Here is a 23,253-nt window from a genome sequence, read left to right on the forward strand (position 1 = left end):
CAAAGCTTAAACATCACTTAGGCATCTTCAGAATGGATCTGACTTTCATTTAAAAAGGTTTCCCTCTAGGGCAGTGGTCCCCAACCACCGGCACCGGGCCGCGCAAGAAATTTAAAAAAAAATAAAAAAAATTTATTTTTTTATTTTTTTATTTTTTAAATTTAATCAACATAAAAAACATATTGTGTATGTGTATGTCAATATAGATCAATACAGTCTGCAGGGATACAGTCCGTAAGCACACATGATTGTATTTCTTTATGAAAAAAAAAAAAGAAGAAAAAAAAAAAACATGTTTTATGGGCCAAAGCTTAAACATCACTTAGGCATCTTCAGAATGGATCTGACTTTCATTTAAAAAGGTTTCCCTCTAGGGCAGTGGTCCCCAACCACCGGGCAGCAGACCGGTACCGTGCCGCGCAAGAAATTAAAAAAAAAAAAAAAAATGTTTTTTTTTTTTGTTTTTTTAAATTTAATCAACATAAAAAACACAATATATACATATTGTGTATGTGTATGTCAATATAGATCAATACAGTCTGCAGGGATACAGTCCGTAAGCACACATGTTTGTATTTCTTTATGAAAAAAAAAAAAAAAAAGAAAAAAAAACATGTTTTATGGGCCAAAGCTTAAACATCACTTAGGCATCTTCAGAATGGATCTGACTTTCATTTAAAAAGGTTTCCCTCTAGGGCAGTGGTCCCCAACCACCGGGCCGCGGACCGGTACCGGGCCGCGCAAGAAATTAAAAAAAAAAAAAAAAAATTTGTATTTTTTTTTTTTTTTTTTTAAATTTAATGAACATAAAAAACACAATATATACATATTGTGTATGTGTATGTCAATATAGATCAATACAGTCTGCAGGGATACAGTCCGTAAGCACACATGATTGTATTTCTTTATGAAAAAAAAAAATGAAAAAAAAAAAACATGTTTTATGGGCCAAAGCTTAAACATCACTTAGGCATCTTCAGAATGGATCTGACTTTCATTTAAAAAGGTTTCCTTCTAGGGCAGTGGTCCCCAACCACCGGGCCGCAGACCGGTACCGCGCCGCGCAAGAAATTTAAAAAAAAAAAAAAATTTTTTTTTTTTTTTTTTTTTTTAATTTAATGAACATAAAAAACATAATATATACATATTGTGTATGTGTATGTCAATATAGATCAATACAGTCTGCAGGGATACAGTCCGTAAGCACACATGATTGTATTTATTTATGGAAAAAAAAAAGAAAAAAAAAAAAAATCCCCCCCCTCTCCCCGGTCCGTGGGACTAATTTTCAAGCGTTGACCGGTCCCCAGCTACAAAAAGGTTGGGGACCACTGCTCTAGGGGACCTGTTTTTTTTGTCCCCATCCCGTCAGAGGTCTCCTATGTAAACAGAGCGATGTCCCCATTAAGTAAGCATTGCCAGAACACACACACACACACACACACACACACACACACACTAGGAAAAAGTTGTAGAGCCCAATATCCCTCCAAGGACAGATGAGCAAGAGTCAAAAGGGCAGAGTAATCACAGTGTGTGTGTGTGTGTGTGTGTGTGTGTGTGTGTGTGTGTGTGTGTGTGTGTGTGTGTGTGTGTGTGTGTGTGTGTGTGTGTGTGTGTGTGTGTGTGTGTGTGTGTGTGTGTGTGTGTGTGTGTGTGTGTGTGTGTGTGAAATATAGTAGCTGGGACAGGATGTTCCACTCCACTCACTTCCTCATCCATTTCTATAAAACCAAACCATTTTGTGTCCCTGCAGACCGTCTACCACCTCTCTCTCTCTCTCTCTACACACACACACAAACACACACACACACACACACACAAACACACACGGACTGGGACATGGGAATGTTAGCGTTGGCGAGCAGCACATCTGACAAATGAGTGAATCCAGTCCGGCGGATGCGTTCCAATATGCCAAAAGAGACACTTTAGTGGGTGTTAGTTCTTGTTTGTGTGACGGTTGACCTGGCGTGACCTTTCCCTGGAATATGCAAATATTTGAAGTCCCGCTCAGTGGACTCCTTAATATTGAGTTCAGGACCCTCCCAAATTCCAAACTGTAACCCCGGGAAGTCAACGTGGAAGAAGAAGGAGTCACTATTATATTATACAACTTTTGTCTTGTCAGTGTTTTGTCTGTATTGGACTGTTGGGCTGGAACCCCGGGGTGCAGAGAAGGCGTCGCACAGGTAAAAAGAGGTAAAAATGGACGTAGGCTCCTAATATCAGTTATTGGCCTCCCGGACTACTAATAATCGGTATCAGCCTGAAAAGAAACCATATAACTGTGTGGAAGTCGTTTCAGACACTTCACAGGAGCCAAGCGTGCCGTTTTAACAAAGTTTTAATGTTTTTTATCAAAGTCTTTTTTTGGTTCGCAGAACGTGACCTTTCAGTCGCGTCCGTATCATCTCTCTCCCTCTCCGCTCCCGGCTGCTCACTGTTAAAGACAGCTGATGAGCTTATGTAACGAAATGTCGTTCTTATCTGTGCTGTAAAGTTCAAATTTGAATGACAATAAAAAGGAAGTCTAAGTCTAATTAGATTACCACGTACCACCTGTGAAATCTAATCACCTGCCAGCCGTGTCTCGCCGTCAGCACGCTATCCGATGGTGCTCCGCCCTCAACACCATCGACAGAGGCGGTGACCTTTGCTCCTGCAGGCGCGCCGATCGCACTCTCCCTCCACAAACTGTAATTGGATTGATAACAATAATAATAATAATAATAATAATAATGGCTTGGATTTATATAGCGCTTTTCTATGGACTAGACCAGAAGTGTCAAACTGGTTTTCATTTAGGGCCACATGGCAGTTATGGTTAGAGGGCCGCATTTAACAATGAGTAATGTATACATGTATGTATATATATATATATAATACATTAACAATATATTTTTTTATATAAGCTGCAAAAAAAATATTTACATTTTTCTTTAAAAACTGGCAGCTCAGTCACCAGAATTTTACAGTAAAAGCAGTGTTTTTTATTACAGCATATACAAACAATTAATACATATAATGGAGAAACAATATCACTGTTTTTAGCGGTAAAATTTAAGCAACGGAGCTGCCAGTTTTTTGGGGGTTTTTTTTACCGTAAAATCTTGTTGTTTTAATGCTTTTTTTGTTCGTTTTTAATGTTTTAGTGTCTTACTGTAAATGGAAAAAAAAACAGTACCAAAGTTGATTTTACGGTAAAAAAAATCTATTGTCAATTGTACAATCTACAATTTGATAATTTTGTTTTGAAATCATAAGTCAAGCAGATATTTAAGTACACTATTTATCTTCATTTAAAAAAAAAGATACTTTTGGAACACATGATAATATAATATTTGGATAATATTTAATCTTAAAAGATATGCAATTGCATGCAGTACATGATTTTTAATGTCAAAAGGGGAAGGAAGCATTTTATTATTATTATTATATTATTTCCAGGCTTTCGCGGGCCACATAAAATAATGTGGCTTGAGTTTGACACCTGTGGACTAGACTTAAAGCGCTCACAGAGAAGTGAGAACCTATCATTCATTCACTCCACATTCACACAGAGGTGGTGGTAAGCTACATTTGTAGCCACAGCTGCCCCGGAAACTTGTATTTAATGACAAAAACCAAGGAACAACAAGTATGGGCAGCAGGTCAGGGCTGGCATATAAAGCATCAGAATTGGTAACCAGGAACAGGTGAAGAAGGTGAAACAGGAAGTATACGCTAACAACCATGTTGCTACAGTAAAAAACAAACAAAGAACATCATTATTACCTTTATGAACACTGTGTGTCTGGGTGTGGTACACGAGCAGTGGCCTCACCTTACAGTTTGCACAAATTAGGCCATCCTTCATCGGCTTGCGTCCCGGTAGTGTTCTTTGCTGTAATAAAGGCATCTTTCTCGGTCTCATCACAATTAAAACTTGCTGCAATACGGAAACCTTCTTCAGCAATTGTTCCATTCTTCGGAAATCGTCTTTTGACGTGGAGGGCTCCGCCTCCTCAACAATGCTGTGCCCTGCTTTTTGCCTGAAGGCGCGACACAAGATGAAGGAACTCAAGAGACATGTTTGGCTCCATTTAAAAGTTCATCCATGGTCAAGTAACAAAAACTACCGTATTTTTCGGACTATAAGGCGCACTTAAAATCCTTTCATTTTCTCAAAAATCGACAGTGCGCCTTATAACACGGTGCGCCTAATGCACGGCATAATTCTGGTTGTGCTTACCTACCTCAAAGCAATTTTATTTGGTAGATGGTGTAATGATAAGTGTGACCAGTAGATGGCAGTCACCCATAAGAGATATGTGTAGACTGTAATACGATGGCAGTCACCCATAAGAGATATGTGTAGACTTTAATACGATGGCAGTCACACATAAGAGATATGTGTGGACTGCAATACGATGGCAGTCACACATAAGAGATACGTGTAGACTGTAATACGATGGCAGTCACACATAAGAGGTATGTGTGGACTGTAATACGATGGCAGTCACCCATAAGAGATATGTGTAGACTGTAATACGATGGCAGTCACCCATAAGAGATATGTGTGGACTGTAATACGATGGCAGTCACACATAAGAGATATGTGTGGACTGTAATACGATGGCAGTCACACATAAGAGATATGTGTAGACTGTAATACGATGGCAGTCACCCATAAGAGATATGTGTGGACTGTAATACGATGGCAGTCACCCATAAGAGACATGTGTGGACTGCAATACGATGGCAGTCACACATAAGAGATATGTGTAGACTGTAATACAATGGCAGTCACACATAAGAGATATGTGTAGACTGTAATACGATGGCAGTCACCCATAAGAGATATGTGTAGACTGTAATACGATGGCAGTCACCCATAAGAGATATGTGTAGACTGTAACACAATGGCAGTCACCCATAAGAGATATGTGTAGACTGTAATACGATGGCAGTCACCCATAAGAGATACGTGTAGACTGTAATACGATGGCAGTCACCCATAAGAGATACGTGTAGACTGTAATACGATGGCAGTCACCCATAAGAGATATGTGTAGACTGTAATACGATGGCAGTCACTCATGAGAGATATGTGTAGACTGTAATACGATGGCAGTCACCCATAAGAGATATGTGTGGACTGTAATACGATGGCAGTCACCCATAAGAGATATGTGTAGACTTTAATACGATGGCAGTCACCCATAAGAGATATGTGTAGACTGTAATACGATGGCAGTCACACATAAGAGATATGTGTAGACTGTATTATGATGGCAGTCACCCATAAGAGATATGTGTGGACTGTAATACGATAGCAGTCACCCATAAGAGATATGTGTAGACTGCAATATGATGGCAGTCACACATAAGAGATATGTGTAGACTGTAATACGATGGCAGTCACCCATAAGAGATATGTGTAGACTTTAATACGATGGCAGTCACCCATAAGAGATATGTGTAGACTGTAATACGATGGCAGTCACACATAAGAGATATGTGTAGACTGTATTATGATGGCAGTCACCCATAAGAGATATGTGTGGACTGTAATACGATAGCAGTCACCCATAAGAGATATGTGTAGACTGCAATAAGACGCCAGTAAACAACACCAAAACTTTAAATGTGACGTTTTATATTATTTAAAAATGTTAAAATAAAGAACATTACACACGGCACTCACAAATCCGTCAAAATGTTTTAGTATGACTTTAAAGCCACGCCGCTTGATGGATTGTCGGCCCATTACGGCTACCGTAGTCAGAGATGCACGTATTACTATGGTGTTGTTATGGTTGGAGGAGGGAGTTGTGACAGCACAGAACCACAAGGGGGCAATATTGCTCTATGTATTTATTATATGTATATATAAACATTATAATAAATAATGAACAATATAATTGAATTAACTAGAGAATGGTGTGTGTGGCACATGGTGGTGTACGACTATGTGTAGGAATTCATTGCTGTGTGTTTACCAGAAGTGTTGACTCGAGAGGAGGAACAAGGCATGAAGGCAGTCCGTGGGGCAGGCAGATGATCCAGGGCGAGAGAGAGGCGTCAGAGTCCGTGTCCATGCGAGGGGTCGAGGATCGAGGGTGGAAGTCCAAAAGAGAAGTCGAGGCGCACAGCTCGATAACGCGAGGACGAAGGCAGATTGCTGGGGAGGACGACAAGGAAGAACAATGAAACACGAAGGGGAAAACGCAGAGAGAGAGAGCATAAAGCTGGGTTATCGGCTTACGGTACAGAAGACTATATTCCGGTGAGGGATGGCAGGTTGTGCAGGCTTATGAAGGCAGGTCTGATCATCAGCTTCAGGTGTGCAGATTGCTGATCGCCCACAGCCTTGCCGGCATGTGGGCGTGACGCGGCCAGCGCGAGCAGAAGCGTGTGTAGGAACATTAGTTATTAGAGAGTTCTGGTCGGACGGTTTTTCACGGGACACATTTCCGACCTTGTTGTTGTTGCACTCTGGAGCCACGGATGAGGAGATGCGGCTCCGTTATTGATTGAAGTAAAGTCATGTTCTCCCTTTCAGAGGGCGGCACTTCATCAGTTCTGTACCGTCAAGGCGACAATTAGAGTAGAACCCCGTGAGTAACAACACGCCTTTCTTCATCTGTTGCGTTTACGAGGGTGTGCCGTGAACCAGGCGATCATTTATTTCTAAGCGGCTGCAGAAAGAACTGCAGATCGATGCTGACACTTTATTGTTTGCTGGGCATTTTGCCAGCCGGATCATCGACTAACCCAGACTTCTGTGTTTACAATGGGAACACTTTTAAGCTCCACAATGTAGTCACGGGTGTGTCCGCCCCAAGGAGGAACCACAAAGTCCACAGCAAAAAGTCGCAAAAATTGGAAAAACACGTATAGACCAGGGATGCCCAAAGTGGGGCCCGCAGGCCAAATTTGGCCCGTTGTGTCATTTGGTTTGGCCCGCCAAAGAGTGGCTAGCAGGTGTAACGCATATTCATACTCTCTTCTTTCAGGCTCATGAAGGTGTGTCCGCAAGATACACTGTGGAAGAAGTCGGTAGGTTTTACGGTAAAAATTACAGTCATCAGAAATGTACTGTAAAATCGTCAGTGGTAGCATTTTTTTCTATTTAAAGCAATGCACTGTAAAAACGGGGAACATGTTATGGTTGGAGGGAGTTGTGACGGCACAGTTCCACGAGGGGGCGGTACAGCTCTATGTTTTATTATATATATACAGTGTTTCCCATAAACTGTCAAGATACCTGTGGCGGTGGGGGCGTGGTTATGGGCGTGGTCACCATGACATCATCGAACAATTTGCATAATTTACTACAACGATATGATTTTCTCTAAAAAGGCTCAAAGAATGTATACTTACTAATTAATAATAACAGTCTTGTTTTAAACGTCCATCCATCCATCCATTTTACAATATAATTACAACACTTTATGTACATATTTATATACAGATTTGAACAATAAGTTATTCACTGAAATATATTGATTAATTGTGGTTCTTACAAAAAATACATCTTGTAAAAATGTAAAGCTAAAATGTCTCTTAAAGCTCTGCCCCTTTAATTAGTGCCTACTAAATCATTTCACTTTAGCCTACTACTACAACCATATTATTTACCAGCAACATAAAGTGAAACAGAGGCAGAGGTGTCCTGCCACAGTCAGTAACAAATAAACAGAAAACAGTAGTGGTGGTAGATAGACACAGATTCTCGATTTTTGTTGAGGCTGGAACCAATTATGCATGTTTACATTGTTTCTTAAGGGGAACTCTGCCTCACTATACCACGTTCAAGAAGCAGTTAAGTTTGTGAATCGTAGTTCCAATGGGAAAAGTTCCTGGAATGGAAAAGGAACTGTTGATAGCAATAGAATATTGTTCTGGAAAACTCTACTGCTGAGTGTGGCTAGCATTTATTGAGTTGAATTAGCTCAGTGTGTGTGTGTGTGTGTGTTATAGTCGCTGGAGACTAGGTCTGCAACTAACGATTATTTTGATTATCTTAACGATTATTCGACTAATCGGATAATAAAGCGTTGCTTCCTAGCCGTTCCACTGTAGACACGGCACAGGAGCCAAGCGTACAGTTTTTAACAAAGTTTTTAATGCACATAGATTTTATCAAAGTCTTTCTCCCGCAGAATGTGACTTTTCAGTCACGTCCGTATCCTCTCTCCACCCCTGCTCTCGGCCGCTTACTGTTAAAGACAACAGATGATTAGATTAACATGTACCACCTGGGAAATCTATTCCCCTGTCTCACCGTCAGCACATCCGATGGTGCTCGTCCTCAGCACCATAGACAGAGGCGGTGACTTTTGCTCCTGCAGGCGCGCTGGCCACACCTCCCTCCACAAGTGTAGACATATTTAAAGGGCTCTAATTTTTCAACGGACTTCTAAATGCATTTTAAGTTATTATAGGAATGTGCTTACTTACAAAGATGACTAATTCAATCATAAATATGTATTCATACCGTGACTGTTCTGCTCATTCAGCTGTTTCAAAAATGAAAATGACTATTAAAATGTTGTCCATGTAAAATAAAGTCACTGTAGTAACACGTCTGCACTCTGACCATATTATTAGGTCAGTCGTACTGGAAATATGCAAACATTGTATTACAGTTGTGTTGTTTATCATTCACAATCCTTATGTAAGACAAGAACACGTGTTTTTATTTTTTTACGCATACTAAATGGTAAATAAATATCCAACAATTGCATCAACGGATGAAGTATCCTCTCATTATACTCTCTAAAAAAACATCCAATAAGCGCCTACAATACTCCATTTACATGTCGTGACCTGAAAATAAACAAAACAATATTGTTATTATAAGCGCTAACGCAGACGGACTATTTGTATATTATTGCTATTGTGCTATTGTTGACACACTATAAGATGGCGGCTGCTTCTCCTTGGTCTCAAACTCGCTAAAAGTACATTCTAGATTATAATTCGTGCATCTCTCACCTGCTACTACACAAATGTGGCCGTGGACCGACAGGCCGGTCCACTTTCACGTCCCCCTGAGATGGTGAAAAAGACACAAAAAGACGCTAGTTGTGAGCGTGGAACACTGTACAAGGGTGAAGTGAATTATATTTATATAGCGCTTATTCTCTAGAGCAGGGGTCACCAACGCGGTGCCCGCGGGCACCAGGTAGCCCGTAAGGACCAGATGAGTAGCCCGCTGGCCTGTTCTAAAAATAGCTCAAATAGCAGCACTTACCAGTGAGCTGCCTCTATTTTTTAAATTGTATTTATTTACTAGCAAGCTGGTCTCGCTTTGCCCGACATTTTTAATTCTAAGAGAGACAAAACTCAAATAGAATTTGAAAATCCAAGAAAATATTTTAAAGACTTGGTCTTCTTTTGTTTAAATAAATTCATTATTTTTTTTACTTTGCTTCTTATAACTTTCAGAAAGACAATTTTAGAGAAAAAATACAACCCTAAAAACTATTTTAGGATTTTTAAACACATATACCTTTTTACCTTTTAAATTCCTTCCTCTTCTTTCCTGACAATTTAAATCAATGTTCAAGTAAATTTATTTTTTTTATTGTAAAGAATAATAAATACATTTTAATTAAATTTTTCATTTTAGCTTCTGTTTTTTTCGACAAAGAATATTTGTGAAATATTTCTTCAAACTTATTATGATTAAAATTCAAAAAAATTATTCTGGCAAATCCAGAAAATCTGTAGAATCAAATTTAAATCTTATTTCAAAGTCTTTTGAATGTCTTTTAAAATTTTTGTTCTGGAAAATCTAGAAGAAATAATGATTTGTCTTTGTTAGAAATATAGCTTGGTCCAATTTGTTATATATTCTAACAAAGTGTAGATTGGATTTTAACCTATTTCATCAAAATTCTAAAATTAATCTTAATCAGGAAAAATTACTAATGATGTTCCATAAATTCTTTTTTAAATTTTTTCAAAAAGATTCGAATTAGCTAGTTTTTCTCTTCTTTTTTTCGGTTGAATTTTGGAATTTTAAAGAGTCGAAATTGAAGATAAACTATGTTTCAAAATGTAATTGTCATTTTTTTCGTGTTTTCTCCTCTTTTAAACCGTTCAATTAAGTGTAAATATCATTAACTATTAATAATAACATAGAGTTAAAGGTAAATTGAGCAAATTGGCTATTTCTGGCAATTTATTGAAGTGTGTATCAAACTGGTAGCCCTTCGCATTAATCACTACCCAAGAAGTAGCTCTTGGTTTCAAAAAGGTTGGTGACCCCTGCTCTAGAGACTCAAAGTGCTTTACGTAGTGAAACCAAATATTTAAGTTACATTTAAACCGGTGTGGTAGCAGGTGGGTAAAGTGTCTTGCCCGAGGACACAACGGCAGCGACTAGGATGGCGGAAGCGGGAATCGAACCTGGAACCCTCAAGTTGCTGGCGCGGCTTCTAAAAGTTAATGCTCATCCACCCCAGGGTACAGGTGTGCGCGTTTCTCCTCATTGAGGCCAAATGTAATTCTGTCTCTGTTTAATTCCTCGCTTCTTGTCTTGTTTCATAGATGTCATCAGTGTTTGAACCTGACAAGCGTTGTTGTTGATGGGGAAGGGATCTGTGGTTCCTCAAGTCACGTTTGCAAACGTTGCTAGTCTTTTGGTGTCCTAAATCAGATATCAGCAACTAGTTTTTCCTCTCCACTGCCACTTGAAGACATGCAATGCTGGATCTTATTCCAGAACCGTAAAGACCCGGGTGCCAGAACCGCGCGGGAAGACTTAGTCGTGTGAAAATGACGGCCGCGCGGTAACGAGTCTCCCTCTCTGCTCTTTATGCCGTCATGTTTCAAAGCGGAGAGCTCCGGGCCGAGGCGGACGCCCTGGGTAAGTCACTTCCACGCCCCGATGCACTCCGCAGCGCACGCTGACACCACCGTCATGACCGCGGCTATCTCCAGCGCTCCACCCAGGGGAAGATCTTCACGCTGCTGACTTGACTTCTGCTTGTGCTAAACTCTGCTTGCTCGACTAGTTCAAGTGCCAAATGTCTGGAGGCTTTCAAGCAACAATGTCGTGTAGACCAGGACTGACTGGAAGATGTGAACAGATGGCCAGTGTTTACACACACACACAAACACACACACACACACACACACACACACACACACACACACACACACACACACACACACACACCCACATACATGTCTTGCCTACTTTGTGTGGACCCACGTTTAGTTAGTAGGTTGTGAGGGCCCCCCTTTCCACTATAGCTAGAATGATGAAAAAATATATATCTAGCCCTAGATGGGAGTAGAGAGTTGCAACTAGGGATGTCCGATAATGGCTTTTCGCCGATATCCGATATTCCGATATTGTCCAACTCTTTAATTACCGATACCGATATCAACCGATATATGCAATCGTGGAATTAACACATTATTATGCCTAATTTGGACAACCAGGTATGGTGAAGATAAGGTACTTTTTTTAAAAATTAATAAAATAAGATAAATAAATTAAAAACATTTTCTTGAATAAAAAAGAAAGTAAAACAATATAAAAACAGTTACATAGAAACTAGTAATGAATGAAAATGAGTAAAATTAACTGTTAAAGGTTAGTATTATTAGTGGACCAGCAGCACGCACAATCATGTGTGCTTACGGACTGTATCCCTTGCAGACTGTATTGATATATATTGATATATAATGTAGGAAGCAGAATATTAATAACAGAAAGAAACAACCCTTTTGTGTGAATGAGTGTGAATGGGGGAGGGAGTTTTTTTGGGTTGGAGCACTAATTGTAAGTGTATCTTGTGTTTTTTATGTTGATTTAAAAAATTAAAAAAAAAAAACAATTAAAAAAAAAACGATACCGATAATATTTTTTTTGGGTTGGTGCACTAATCGTAAGTGTGTCTTGTGTTTTTTATGTTGATTTAATTAAAAAAATATATATAATTAAAAAAAACGATACCGATAATTTTTTTTTTGGGTTGGTGCACTAATCGTAAGTGTATCTTGTGTTTTTTTATGTTGATTTAATAAAAAAAATTTAAAAAATAATTTAAAAAAATAATTTAAAAAAAACGATACCGATAATATTTTTTTTGGGTTGGTGCACTAATCGTAACTGTATCTTGTGTTTTTTATGTTGATTTAATTTAAAAAAAATATATAATAAAAAAAAACGATACCGATAATATTTTTTTGGGGTTGGTGCACTAATCGTAAGTGTATCTTGTGTTTTTTATGTTGATTTAATAATTAAAAAAATAAAATAAATAAATAAATAAAAACGATACCGATAATAAAAAAAAACGATACCAATAATTACATTTTAAAACATTTATCGGACATCCCTAGTTGCAACCTCACTTCAGAATGCAAAAAACACAAAGTAAAAAAAATATTTGACTTCTGTAGTTGTGAGGACCAGGCAAATGTCCTCACAAGTCAAAAGATCCTCACAGAAAGGGTGCTTTATCAAGTGTATGTCCACACAAGGACGGTGAGACAAGTGCACACACACACACACATTCTGCCCATTACAAAAGTCCACCTTCACTAATTAGTGCACAGCAGGGGGTGCTGGACATTCTCTGGGTGTGTGGACTAATAATTGGAATCCTTTTTTAGCCTTAAAGGCCTACTGAAATGATTTTTTTTTATTTAAACGGGAATAGCAGATCCATTCTATGTGTCATACTTGATCATTTCGCGATATTGCCATATTTTTGCTGAAAGGATTTAGTACAGAAAATCGACGATAAAGTTCGCAACTTTTGCTCGCTGATAAAAAAAAAGCCTTGCCTGTAGCGGAAGTAGCGTGACGTCACAGGAGCTAGTATTCCTCACAATTCCCCGTTGTTTACAATGGAGCGAGAGAGATTCGGACCGAGAAAGTGATGATTACCCCATTAATTTGAGTGAGGATGAAAGATTTGTGGATGAGGAACGTTAGAGTGAAGGACTAGAATGCAGTGCAAGACATATCTTTTTTCGCTCTGACCGTAACTTAGGTACAAGCTGGCTCATTGGATTCCACACTCTCTCCTTTTTCTATTGTAGATCACAGATTTGTATTTTAAACCACCTGGGATACTATATCCTCTTGAAAATGAGAGTCGAGAACGCGAAATGGACATTCAGTGCCTTTTATCTCCACGACAATACATCGGCGAAATGCTTTAGCTACGAGCTAACGTGATAGCATCTTGCTTTAACTGCATATAGAAACAAAAGAAATAAACCCCTGACTGGAAGGATAGATAGAAAATCAACAATACTATTAAACCGTGGACATGTAAATACACGGTTAATGCTTTCCAGGCTGGCGAAGGTTAACAATGCTGTGCTAACGACGCCATTGAAGCTAACTTAGCAACAGGACTGCACAGAGCTATGCTAAAAACATTAGCTCTCCACTAACGCCAGCCAGCCCTCATCTACTCATCAACACCCGTGCTCACCTGCGTTCCAGCGATCGGCAGAAGGACGAAGGACTTCACCCGATGCGTTTGGCGGCCCGGAGACGTAGGAAGTCAAGGTGAAGTCGGCGGCTAGCGCGGCTAGCGCGGCTAGCGCTCCAACAAAGTCCTCCTGGTTGTGTTGCTGTAGTCCGCTGCTAATACACCGATTGATTGATTGATTGAGACTTTTATTAGTAGGTTGCACAGTGAAGTACATATTCCGTACAATTGACCACTAAATGGTAACACCCGAATAAGTTTTTCAACTTGTTTAAGTCGGGGTCCACTTAAATTGATTCATGATACAGATATATACTATCATATATACTATCATCATAATACAGTCATCACACAAGATAATCACATTGAATTATTTACATTATTTACAATCAGGGGTGTGGAGGGGGGGGGGAGTATGGGGGGGGGGGTATGGACATCAAGTAGTGGACATAGAGAGAGAGAAAAAGAGAGAGAGAGAGAGAGAGAGAGAGAGAGAGAGAGAGAGAGAGAGAGAGAGAGAGAGAGAGAGAGATCAGAAGGCATAAGAAAAAGAAAAAGTATCTGCATTTGATTGTTTACATTTGATTATTAGCAATCCGGGGAGGGTGTTAGTTTAGGGTTGTAGCTGCCTGGAGGTGAACTTTTATTGCCGATCCCACCTACAACTGTCTTCTTTGCAGCCTTCATTGTTCATTAAAAAAATTGCAAAAGATGTCCAGAATACTGTGGAATTATGAAATGAAAACAGAGCTTTTTGTATAGGATTCTACGGGGTACCATAACTTCCGTTAGTCGGACTTCGTCACGCGCATACGTCATCATACCGCGATGTTTCAGCCGGATATTTCCCGGGAATTTTAAAATGTCACTTCATAAGTTAACCCGGCCGTATTGGCATGTGTTGCAATGTTAAGATTTCATCATTGATATATAAACTATCAGACTGCGTGGTCGCTAGTAGTGGCTTTCAGTAGGCCTTTAAAATTAATACAATAAGAGACATGACTAGGGTTGTCCCGATACCAATATTTTGGTACCGGTGCCAAAAGGTATTTTGATACTTATCTAAATAAAATGGACCACAAAAATGTTAATTATTGTCTTTATTTTAACAAAAAAATCTTAGTGTACATGAAACATATGTTTATTATTGTCTTTTAGTCCTTAAATAAAATAGTGAACATACTAGACAACTTGTCTTTTAGTAGTAAGTAAACAAACCAGCTGACGTATGCAGTAACATATTGTGTCATTTATCTACCTATTATTTTGTCAACATTACGAGGGACAAACTGTTAAAAATTATTATTAATCCACTTGTTCATTTACTGTTAATATCTGCTTATTTTCTGTTTTAACATGTTCTATCTACACTTCTGTTCAAATGTAATAATCACTTATTCTTCTCTTCTTTGATACTTTACATTAGTTTTGGATGATACCACGCATTAGGGTATGGATCCGATACCAAGTAGTTACAGCATCATACATTGGTCTTATTCAAAGTCCTCATGTGTCCAGGGACGTATTTCATGACTTTATAAACATAATATGATTTTTTAATCCATGTAATCGTAGTAGTATCGACTAGATACGCTATTGTACGTGGTATCATTACAGTGGATGTCAGGTGTAGATCCACTCATAGCATTTGTTTACTAGCATTCAGGAGCGCTCGCTTTTGTTAGCGGTGACGCCGGTGAGCTATTGTATCCTCCTACGGTGTGTAGTGAAGCATGCTTAGCTATTCCTCGTCCTCCAGTGATAACGCTACTTGGGTGTTTCAGTGTTATAACTTAACTTATAACCTTTATCTGTACTTTTTACACCAAAATTTTCCGTTCTCCCTTTTCTGTCCATACACTGTGTCTGCTTGTGAGTACTCTGTGTGTGTGCGCTGTCGAACATGCTCCTCTGCTCGTAAAACCAGCAATGTCATTACGTGACGACGCGCCGTCATGCCCGTTATTTTTTTAAAAAAAAGGGGGGGGGGGGACTGGTACTTTTTAGAGGTGGTATAGTACCGAATATGATTCATTAGTATTGCGGTGCTATACTAATACTGGTATACCGTACGACCCTAAACATAACAATTATTTACAGTCATTTTGTCACAGGACGATAGATAGTAGTAAAGACTTGGGGCGCACAAAAAAATGGATTCTCATTCACCCCAATTCTGAATCGATTCACAATTTCCTCAGTTTGATTTTCAATACTCATTTTTTGAAAAATTATTATTAATACATTTTTTGGCAGATTTTTAAACTTTTTTCCCCCGAATAATCAAGTCTTTAAAAGCTATTTTGGACCATCTCCGTGCAACCAGGAAGAGCTTTCCTGCCGTCAAAAACGTTAACAACCATGTTGCTACAATACAAAAAAATAGTTTTTACCTTGTCAGTGGATATTTATGGCATGCAAGCGAGAGTGAGGTAGAGAAAGAAGGGTGTTTTGGCTCCTCTATTCCTCTTGTGATGGTCTCACTCGTGTCATTCCTAAATAAAAACAGAATACAATGATTTGCAAATCCTTTTCAACTTATATTCAATTGAATAGACTGCAAAGACAAGATATTTCATGTTCACACTGAGAATTTTTTTTTTTTTTTTTACAAATAATCATGAACTTATAATTTAATGGCAGCAACACATTGCAAAAAAGTTGTCACAGGGGCATTTTCACCACTGTGTTACATGGCCTTTCCTTTTAACAACACTCAGTAAATGTTTGGGAACTGAGGAGACACATTTTTGAAGCTTCTCAGGTGGAATTCTTTCCCATTCTTGCTTGATGTACAGCTTAAGTTGTTCAACAGTCCGGGGGTCTCCCTTCTGCTATTTTAGGCTTCACACATTTTCAATGGGAGACAGGTCTGGACTACAGGCAGGCCAGTCTAGTACCCGCACTCTTTTACTATGAAGCCACGTTGATGTAACACGTGGCTTGGCATCGTCTTGCTGAAATAAGCAGGGGCGTCCATGGTAACGTTGCTTGGATGGCAACATGTGTTGCTCCAAAAGCTGTATGTACCTTTCAGCATTAATGGCGCCTTCACAGATGTGTAAGTTACCCATGTCTTGGGCACTAATACACCCCCATACCATCACACATGCTGGCTTTTACACTTTGCGCCTAGAACAATCCGGATGGTTCTTTTCCTCTTTGGTCCGGAGGACACGACGTCCACAGTTTCCAAAAACAATTTGAAATGTGGACTCGTCAGACCACAGAACACTTTTCCACTTTGTATCAGTCCATCTTAGATGAGCTCGGACCCAGCGAAGCGTTTCTGGGTGTTGTTGATAAATGGCTTTGGCTTTGCATAGTAGAGTTTTAACTTGCACTTACAGATGTAGCGACCGACTGTAGTTACTGACAGTGGTTTTCTGAAGTGTTCCTGAGCCAATATGGTGATATCCTTCACACACTGATGTCGCTTTTTAATGCAGTACCGCCTGAGGGATCAAAGGTCCGTAATATCGCTTACGTGCAGTGATTTCTCCAGATTCTCTGAACCTTTTGATGATATTACGGACTGTAGACAGTGAAATCCCTAAATTCCTTGCAATAGCTGGTTGAGAAATGTTGTTCTTAAACAATTTACTCACGCATTTTGTTGACAAAGTGGTGACCCTCGCCCCGTCCTTGTTTGTGAATGACTGAGCATTTCATGGAAGCTGCTTGTATACCCAATCATGGCACCCACCTGTTCCCAATTTGCCTTTTCACCTGTGGGATGTTCCAAATAAGTGTTTGATGAGCATTCCTCAACTTCCTCAGTCTTTTTTGCCACTTGTGCCAGCTTTTTTGAAACATGTTGCAGGCATCAAATTCCAAATGAGCTAATATTTGCAAAAAATAACATTGTTTACCAGTTCCAACATTAATTATCTTGTCTTTGCAGTCTATTCAATTGAATATAATTTGAAAAAGATTTGCACATCATTGTATTCTGTTTTTATTTACCATTTACACAACGTGACAACTTCACTGCTTTTGGGGTTTACAGTTCACCTGTTGCATTATTACATTTATAAAACATTTAGATAATCCTATAGAACACAACATTCACACCTACAGACAAGTTAGAGTCTCCAATGAGCCAGCATGAGGGTTTTGGGACTGTGGTCTAGACCTGCAGTAAACCCAGACAAGGAACATGCACTGAGTGTATTTTTACTGCCATTTTCCTAACATTGCGTCAGCGGCCATGCAAGCAGGGACTCTGGCTGAGACATCCGTGGAGAATCAGTCCGCATGACACAGCAGCTCCAGTCTTTGTGTCCTTTTTACTGGACTTCTTTCAAGTAAACGTTTGCACAAAGCCATGCATGCAACAGCGGGTGTTGTTGATGTAACCGCATTAAGTACAGTACCTTCACTTTTAGCCATTTTCCCATAACACAATGACGCATTCGGACTTTTGTGTCATCGCTTCAACACACTTTGTGGCGTCAGTTAGCTTACTGCTAAAAAATACTCACAATTGCCTTACTTACACCTCTAGGGTACCTTTCACATTCACATTGATATGGTATATATATATATATATATATATATATATATATATATATATATATATATATATATATATATATATATATATATATATATATATATATATATAATAAAACATAGCGCTATACCGCCCCTTTGTGGAACTGTGCCGTCACAACTCCCTCCAACCATAACACGTTCCCCGTTTTTACAGTGCATTGCTGTAAACAGAAAAAAATGCTACCACTGATGATTTTACAGTAAATTTCTGGCGACTGTAATGTTTACCGTAAAACCTACCGACTTCTTTCACAGTGTATTTTGTGGACACGCCATCATGAGCCTGAAAGAAGTCAGTATATATATACTGGGGTTGTTCGGTATACCGGTAGTAATAAAGTACCGCGATACTAACTGATTGAAATCGGTAATAAACATAACATGTAGATACATGACATGTAGATATATAACATGTAGATACATGACATGTAGATATATAACATGTAGATACATAACATGACATGTAGGTACATAACATGTTGCTATATAGCAGGGGTCACCAACGCGGTGCCCGCGGGCACCAGGTAGCCCGTAAGGACCAGATGAGTAGCCCGCTGGCCTGTTCTAAAAATAGCTCAAATAGCAGCACTTACCAGTGAGCTGCCTCTATTTTTTAAATTGTATTTATTTACTAGCAAGCTGGTCTCGCTTTGCTCGACATTTTTAATTCTAAGAGAGACAAAACTCAAATAGAATTTGAAAATCCAAGAAAATATTTTAAAAACTTGGTCTTCTTTTGTTTAAATGAATTCATTATTTTTTTTACTTTGCTTCTTATAACTTTCAGAAAGACAATTTTAGAGAAAAAATACAACCTTAAAAATGATTTTGGGATTTTTAAACACATATACCTTTTTACCTTTTAAATTCTTTCCTCTTCTTTCCTGACAATTTAAATCAATGTTCAAGTAATTTTTTTATTTTTTATTGTAAAGAATAATAAATACATTTAAATTTAATTCTTCATTTTAGCTTCTGTTTTTTCGACGAAGAATATTTGTGAAATATTTCTTCAAACTTATTATGATTAAAATTCAAAAAAATATTCTGGCAAATCTAAAAAATCTGTAGAATCAAATTTAAATCTTATTTCAAAGTCTTTTGAATTTATTTTAACATTTTTGTTATGGAAAATCTAGAAGAAATAATGATGTGTCTTTGTTAGAAATATAGCTTGGTCCAATTTGTTATATATTCTAAAAAAGTGTAGATTGGATTTTAACCTATTTCATCAAAATTCTAAAATTAATCTTAATCAGGAAAAATTACTAATGATGTTCCATAAATTATTTTTTTAATTTTTTCAAAAAGATTCGAATTAGCTATTTTTTTTCTTCTTTTTTTGGTTGAATTTTGAATTTTAAAGAGTCGAAATTGAAGATAAACTATGTTTCAAAATGTAATTGTCATTTGTTTCGTGTTTTCTCTTCTTTTAAACCGTTCAATTAAGTGTAAATATCATTAATTATTAATAATAACATAGAGTTAAAGGTAAATTGAGCAAATTGGCTATTTCTGGCCATTTATTGAAGTGTGTATCAAACTGGTAGCCCTTCGCATTAATCACTACCCAAGACGTAGCTCTTGGTTTCAAAAAGGTTGGTGACCCCTGCTATATAGCATGTAGACACATAACATGTAGATACATGACATGTAGGTACATAACATGTAGCTATATAGCATGTAGATACATAACATGTAGATACATAACATGTAGATACATGACATGTAGATACATAACATGTAGATACATAACATGTGGATACATGACAAATAGATACATAACATGTGGATACATAACATGTAGTTACATAACATGTAGTTACATGACATGTAGATACATAACATGTAGTTACATAACATGTAGATACATAACATGTAGATACATAGCATGTAGATACATAACATGCCGTTACATAACATGTGGATACATAACATGTAGTTACATAACATGTAGATACATAATATGTAGATACATGACATGTAGATATGTGACATGTAGATACGTAACATGTAGATACATAACATGTAGATACATAACATGTAGATACATAACATGTAGATACGTATCATGTAGATACATAACATGTAGATACATAACATGTAGTTACATAACATGTAGATACATAACATGTAGATACATAACATGTAGATACATAACATGTGATCAAGTACTATGATTTTGACAGAGACTCTAGAGTCCTTCCTTTTGTTTCTTTATCTCAAGATCGATTTTTTGTTTTTGTTTTTTGTTTTTCTATTCTCTATTTGACACGTACAAAGTGTATGTGGAAAGGGTCGGCATATTTTAGCTTCAGCATTCACCTTTTTGGTCAGGAAATGTAAACCGCTACTTGTTGTACCTGCTATGCACTTGAAGTGTACAGTTTACATGAACTTATGACTAAATAAAAAATTTAAAATTTAAAAATATATAAAAATTACAAATATTAATTCCCGGTTACCTGGGAATTGATGCCAGTACTCAACGGTACCAATTAATTGTTTGAAAAATCTAAAATCGTATTTTATTCAACATTTTTTTGTGTGTGTCTCATTTGCAAGTACTCTGTTCTAAAGCATACTCTGCATGCAGTTGCTACTCCAAGACACTAGATGGCAGTAGTGTGCAGACTACGGCAGCACAGTGAATAATACATCAATATAAATGTGCAAGGATTTGTTTCATGATATTATTACACCATTTTCTACATGTTTGATAATTATATATTTTCAAGCATACACTAAAAAAAATGTATGGTCGATTTTGCGGTTAAAAAAACGTATACCTTAAAATTGACCGAAAAACTGTTTTTTACGGTAAATTTCTGGCAACTGATCTGACATTTGTTTACTGTAAAAAAAATAAAAATAATAATAATTTAAAAAAAAGGGAAATCCTAAGTAATTATTTTCATTTTAACAAAAACAAAGAAAACAAGCATTATTCAATAATAAAATAATGTTTTTTTTCTGTCAAAATGGAGATGGATAAAAATATAAAGTACTTTACTGACACATTTTATTTTTGGCAGGCCATATAAAATGATGTCACCTGTTGACAAAGGTGTGTTCCATTAGCAAGGCAGTAATTCCAACCCTTCAACTGAATGTGCCAGTCTTGTATTGTGTTGAGCCCTACAAAGTGTTTGTCCTCTAAGTATTGTACTTATCGCACACCGGATGTGTGAGTGTAACGTGCATCTTAGCTGTAGTTTCCATTATCAAAGTTTGAGGTGTATAAACCGCCATGTAAAATTGCTAATGCTAATCTTTAGCATGACTACAGCAATGTCCGACGTAAACTAGCACAGAGCTCGCACATTTTGAATACGGAGCAGCTCGATTGGTACCGGTACCAATATCTTGGTACCGGTACCATATTGTGTCATTTATCTACATTATGAGGGACAAACTGTAAAAATGGATTATTATACCACTGTTAATATCTGCTTATTTTCTGTCTCAACATCTACACTTCTGTTCAAATGTAATAATCACTTATTCGTCTCTTCTTTGATACTTTACATGACTTTATAAACATAATATGAATTTTTAAAAAATGGAAAAAAGATTTTGTGATGCTAAAAAAATATCGACGTAATCATCCTGAGTGAGTTGTGAGTTCAAACCCCGGGCCGAGTCATACCACAGACTATAAAAATGGGTGCCGTTACCTCCCTGCTTGGCACTCAGCATCAAGGGTTGGAATTGGGGGTTAAATCACCAAAAATGATACCCGGGCGCGGCCACCGCTGCTGCTCACTGCTCCCCTCACCTCCCAGGGGGGGGGTCAAGGGTGATGGGTTGAATGCAGAGAATAATTTCACCACACCTAGTGTGTGTGTGTGACAATCATTGGCACTTTAACTTAACTTGAGTAGTATCGACTACTTTTTTTTGCAAAGGATGGGGAAAATGGCCGCTATTTTGTCCCACCCGCATGAGCCGCGACTGAGTTGACGGCCACGTTGTCTTTTCCTCAGAACATCCCGGCTCTGCCGTGCGGGAAGGCGCTGTACTCGTACGAGGGCAAGGAGCCGGGGGACCTGCAGTTCTCCAAAGGCGACATCATCATCCTGCGACGCAAAGTGGACGACAATTGGTACCACGGCGAGCTGAACGGCTGCCACGGCTTCTTGCCCGCCAGCTACATCCAGCTGCTGCGGCCCCTCAGCCAGACGCCACCTCAGGGCAAAGCACTGTATGACTTTGAGATCAAAAACAAAGACCAGGATAAAGACTGTCTGGCGTTCAGCAAGGTGACACACACACACACACACACACACACGTTCATTGACTACAAGGTGTGTTCAAAAGATATATTTCACATTTAAACTGTCTTTTATTCCCAATCCTAATGTAAGACAAGAACGCATATGTTTTTTGTTTTTTTTATGCATTCTAAATCGTAAAATATGGCAAGTAGGAGGTGGCTAACAATGCAGCTAATAGGAGTACACGTTCCCGCCTATAAAGTACTCTAAAAAACATCCAAAAAGCGGCAGCAATACCCCATGTACATGTCGTGACCTGAATATTATCAAGTATTAGCGATACTGTTATAATAAGAGCTAAAGCTGAGGAAATACTTTTCGAGAGCTAACTAGCTTATGCTGCCATATTGACATATTGAGCTGCTGCACTGCTTCTGAGTTGGTGAAAGTTAATTCTAGATGATAAATCATGCCTCTCACCTGGATAGTAGAAGGTTGTGGACATAAACCCACAAGTTGGTCAACTTTGACATCCAATTTAGACACAGAGATGGCGAGAAAGACACGAAAAGGCGCTCGTTCGTGACAACCTTTGGGTTTTTTCCACCCTTTGTGAGGATTATGATGAATTGTTGATGTACAGGGGAAGATATAAACATTCCACCAGTCTTTTATCCTAGAGAGAGCAGACATCGTACAGTAAGTGATTGTTTTATTATGTTTGTATATCTTGTTTAGCACTTAGCAATACTGCTACATGATGCTTAGTGTTTGACTAAAGCTGCATCTGTTTAGCACACAGCTTCTAAAACTTGTAGATCATCCTCCTTATATTCAGGCTCAAAAACAGAAGTTTCTGGATCATCATTTGTCCCAAAGTAGTCTTTGTTGTCTCTCATCAAGTCTGCCATGATTAGTAGTCTTGTTGTTGTTGTTGAAGGGAAAGTGAACGTTGTGATGCGTCTGTGAAATTAATACGTAAAATGATCAAAATATGTAAATAGTTCTTGTTATTATGA

General features: G+C 38.2%; 1 protein-coding gene across 1 annotated transcript in view; it reads left to right on the forward strand.

Moving 5' to 3' along the window:
- LOC133665308 (E3 ubiquitin-protein ligase SH3RF3-like) overlaps positions 1-23,253 on the forward strand; it is a 289,756-nt gene that overhangs the window by 162,957 nt on the left and 103,546 nt on the right. The window contains exon 2 of the mRNA XM_062070567.1: positions 22,004-22,279. Coding sequence (XP_061926551.1) covers positions 22,004-22,279 — 276 coding nt within the window. The remainder of the gene's footprint in view (positions 1-22,003; positions 22,280-23,253) is intronic.

The sequence above is a fragment of the Entelurus aequoreus genome, linkage group LG14, assembly GCF_033978785.1.
Source record: "Entelurus aequoreus isolate RoL-2023_Sb linkage group LG14, RoL_Eaeq_v1.1, whole genome shotgun sequence".
Classification (NCBI taxonomy): domain Eukaryota; kingdom Metazoa; phylum Chordata; class Actinopteri; order Syngnathiformes; family Syngnathidae; genus Entelurus; species Entelurus aequoreus.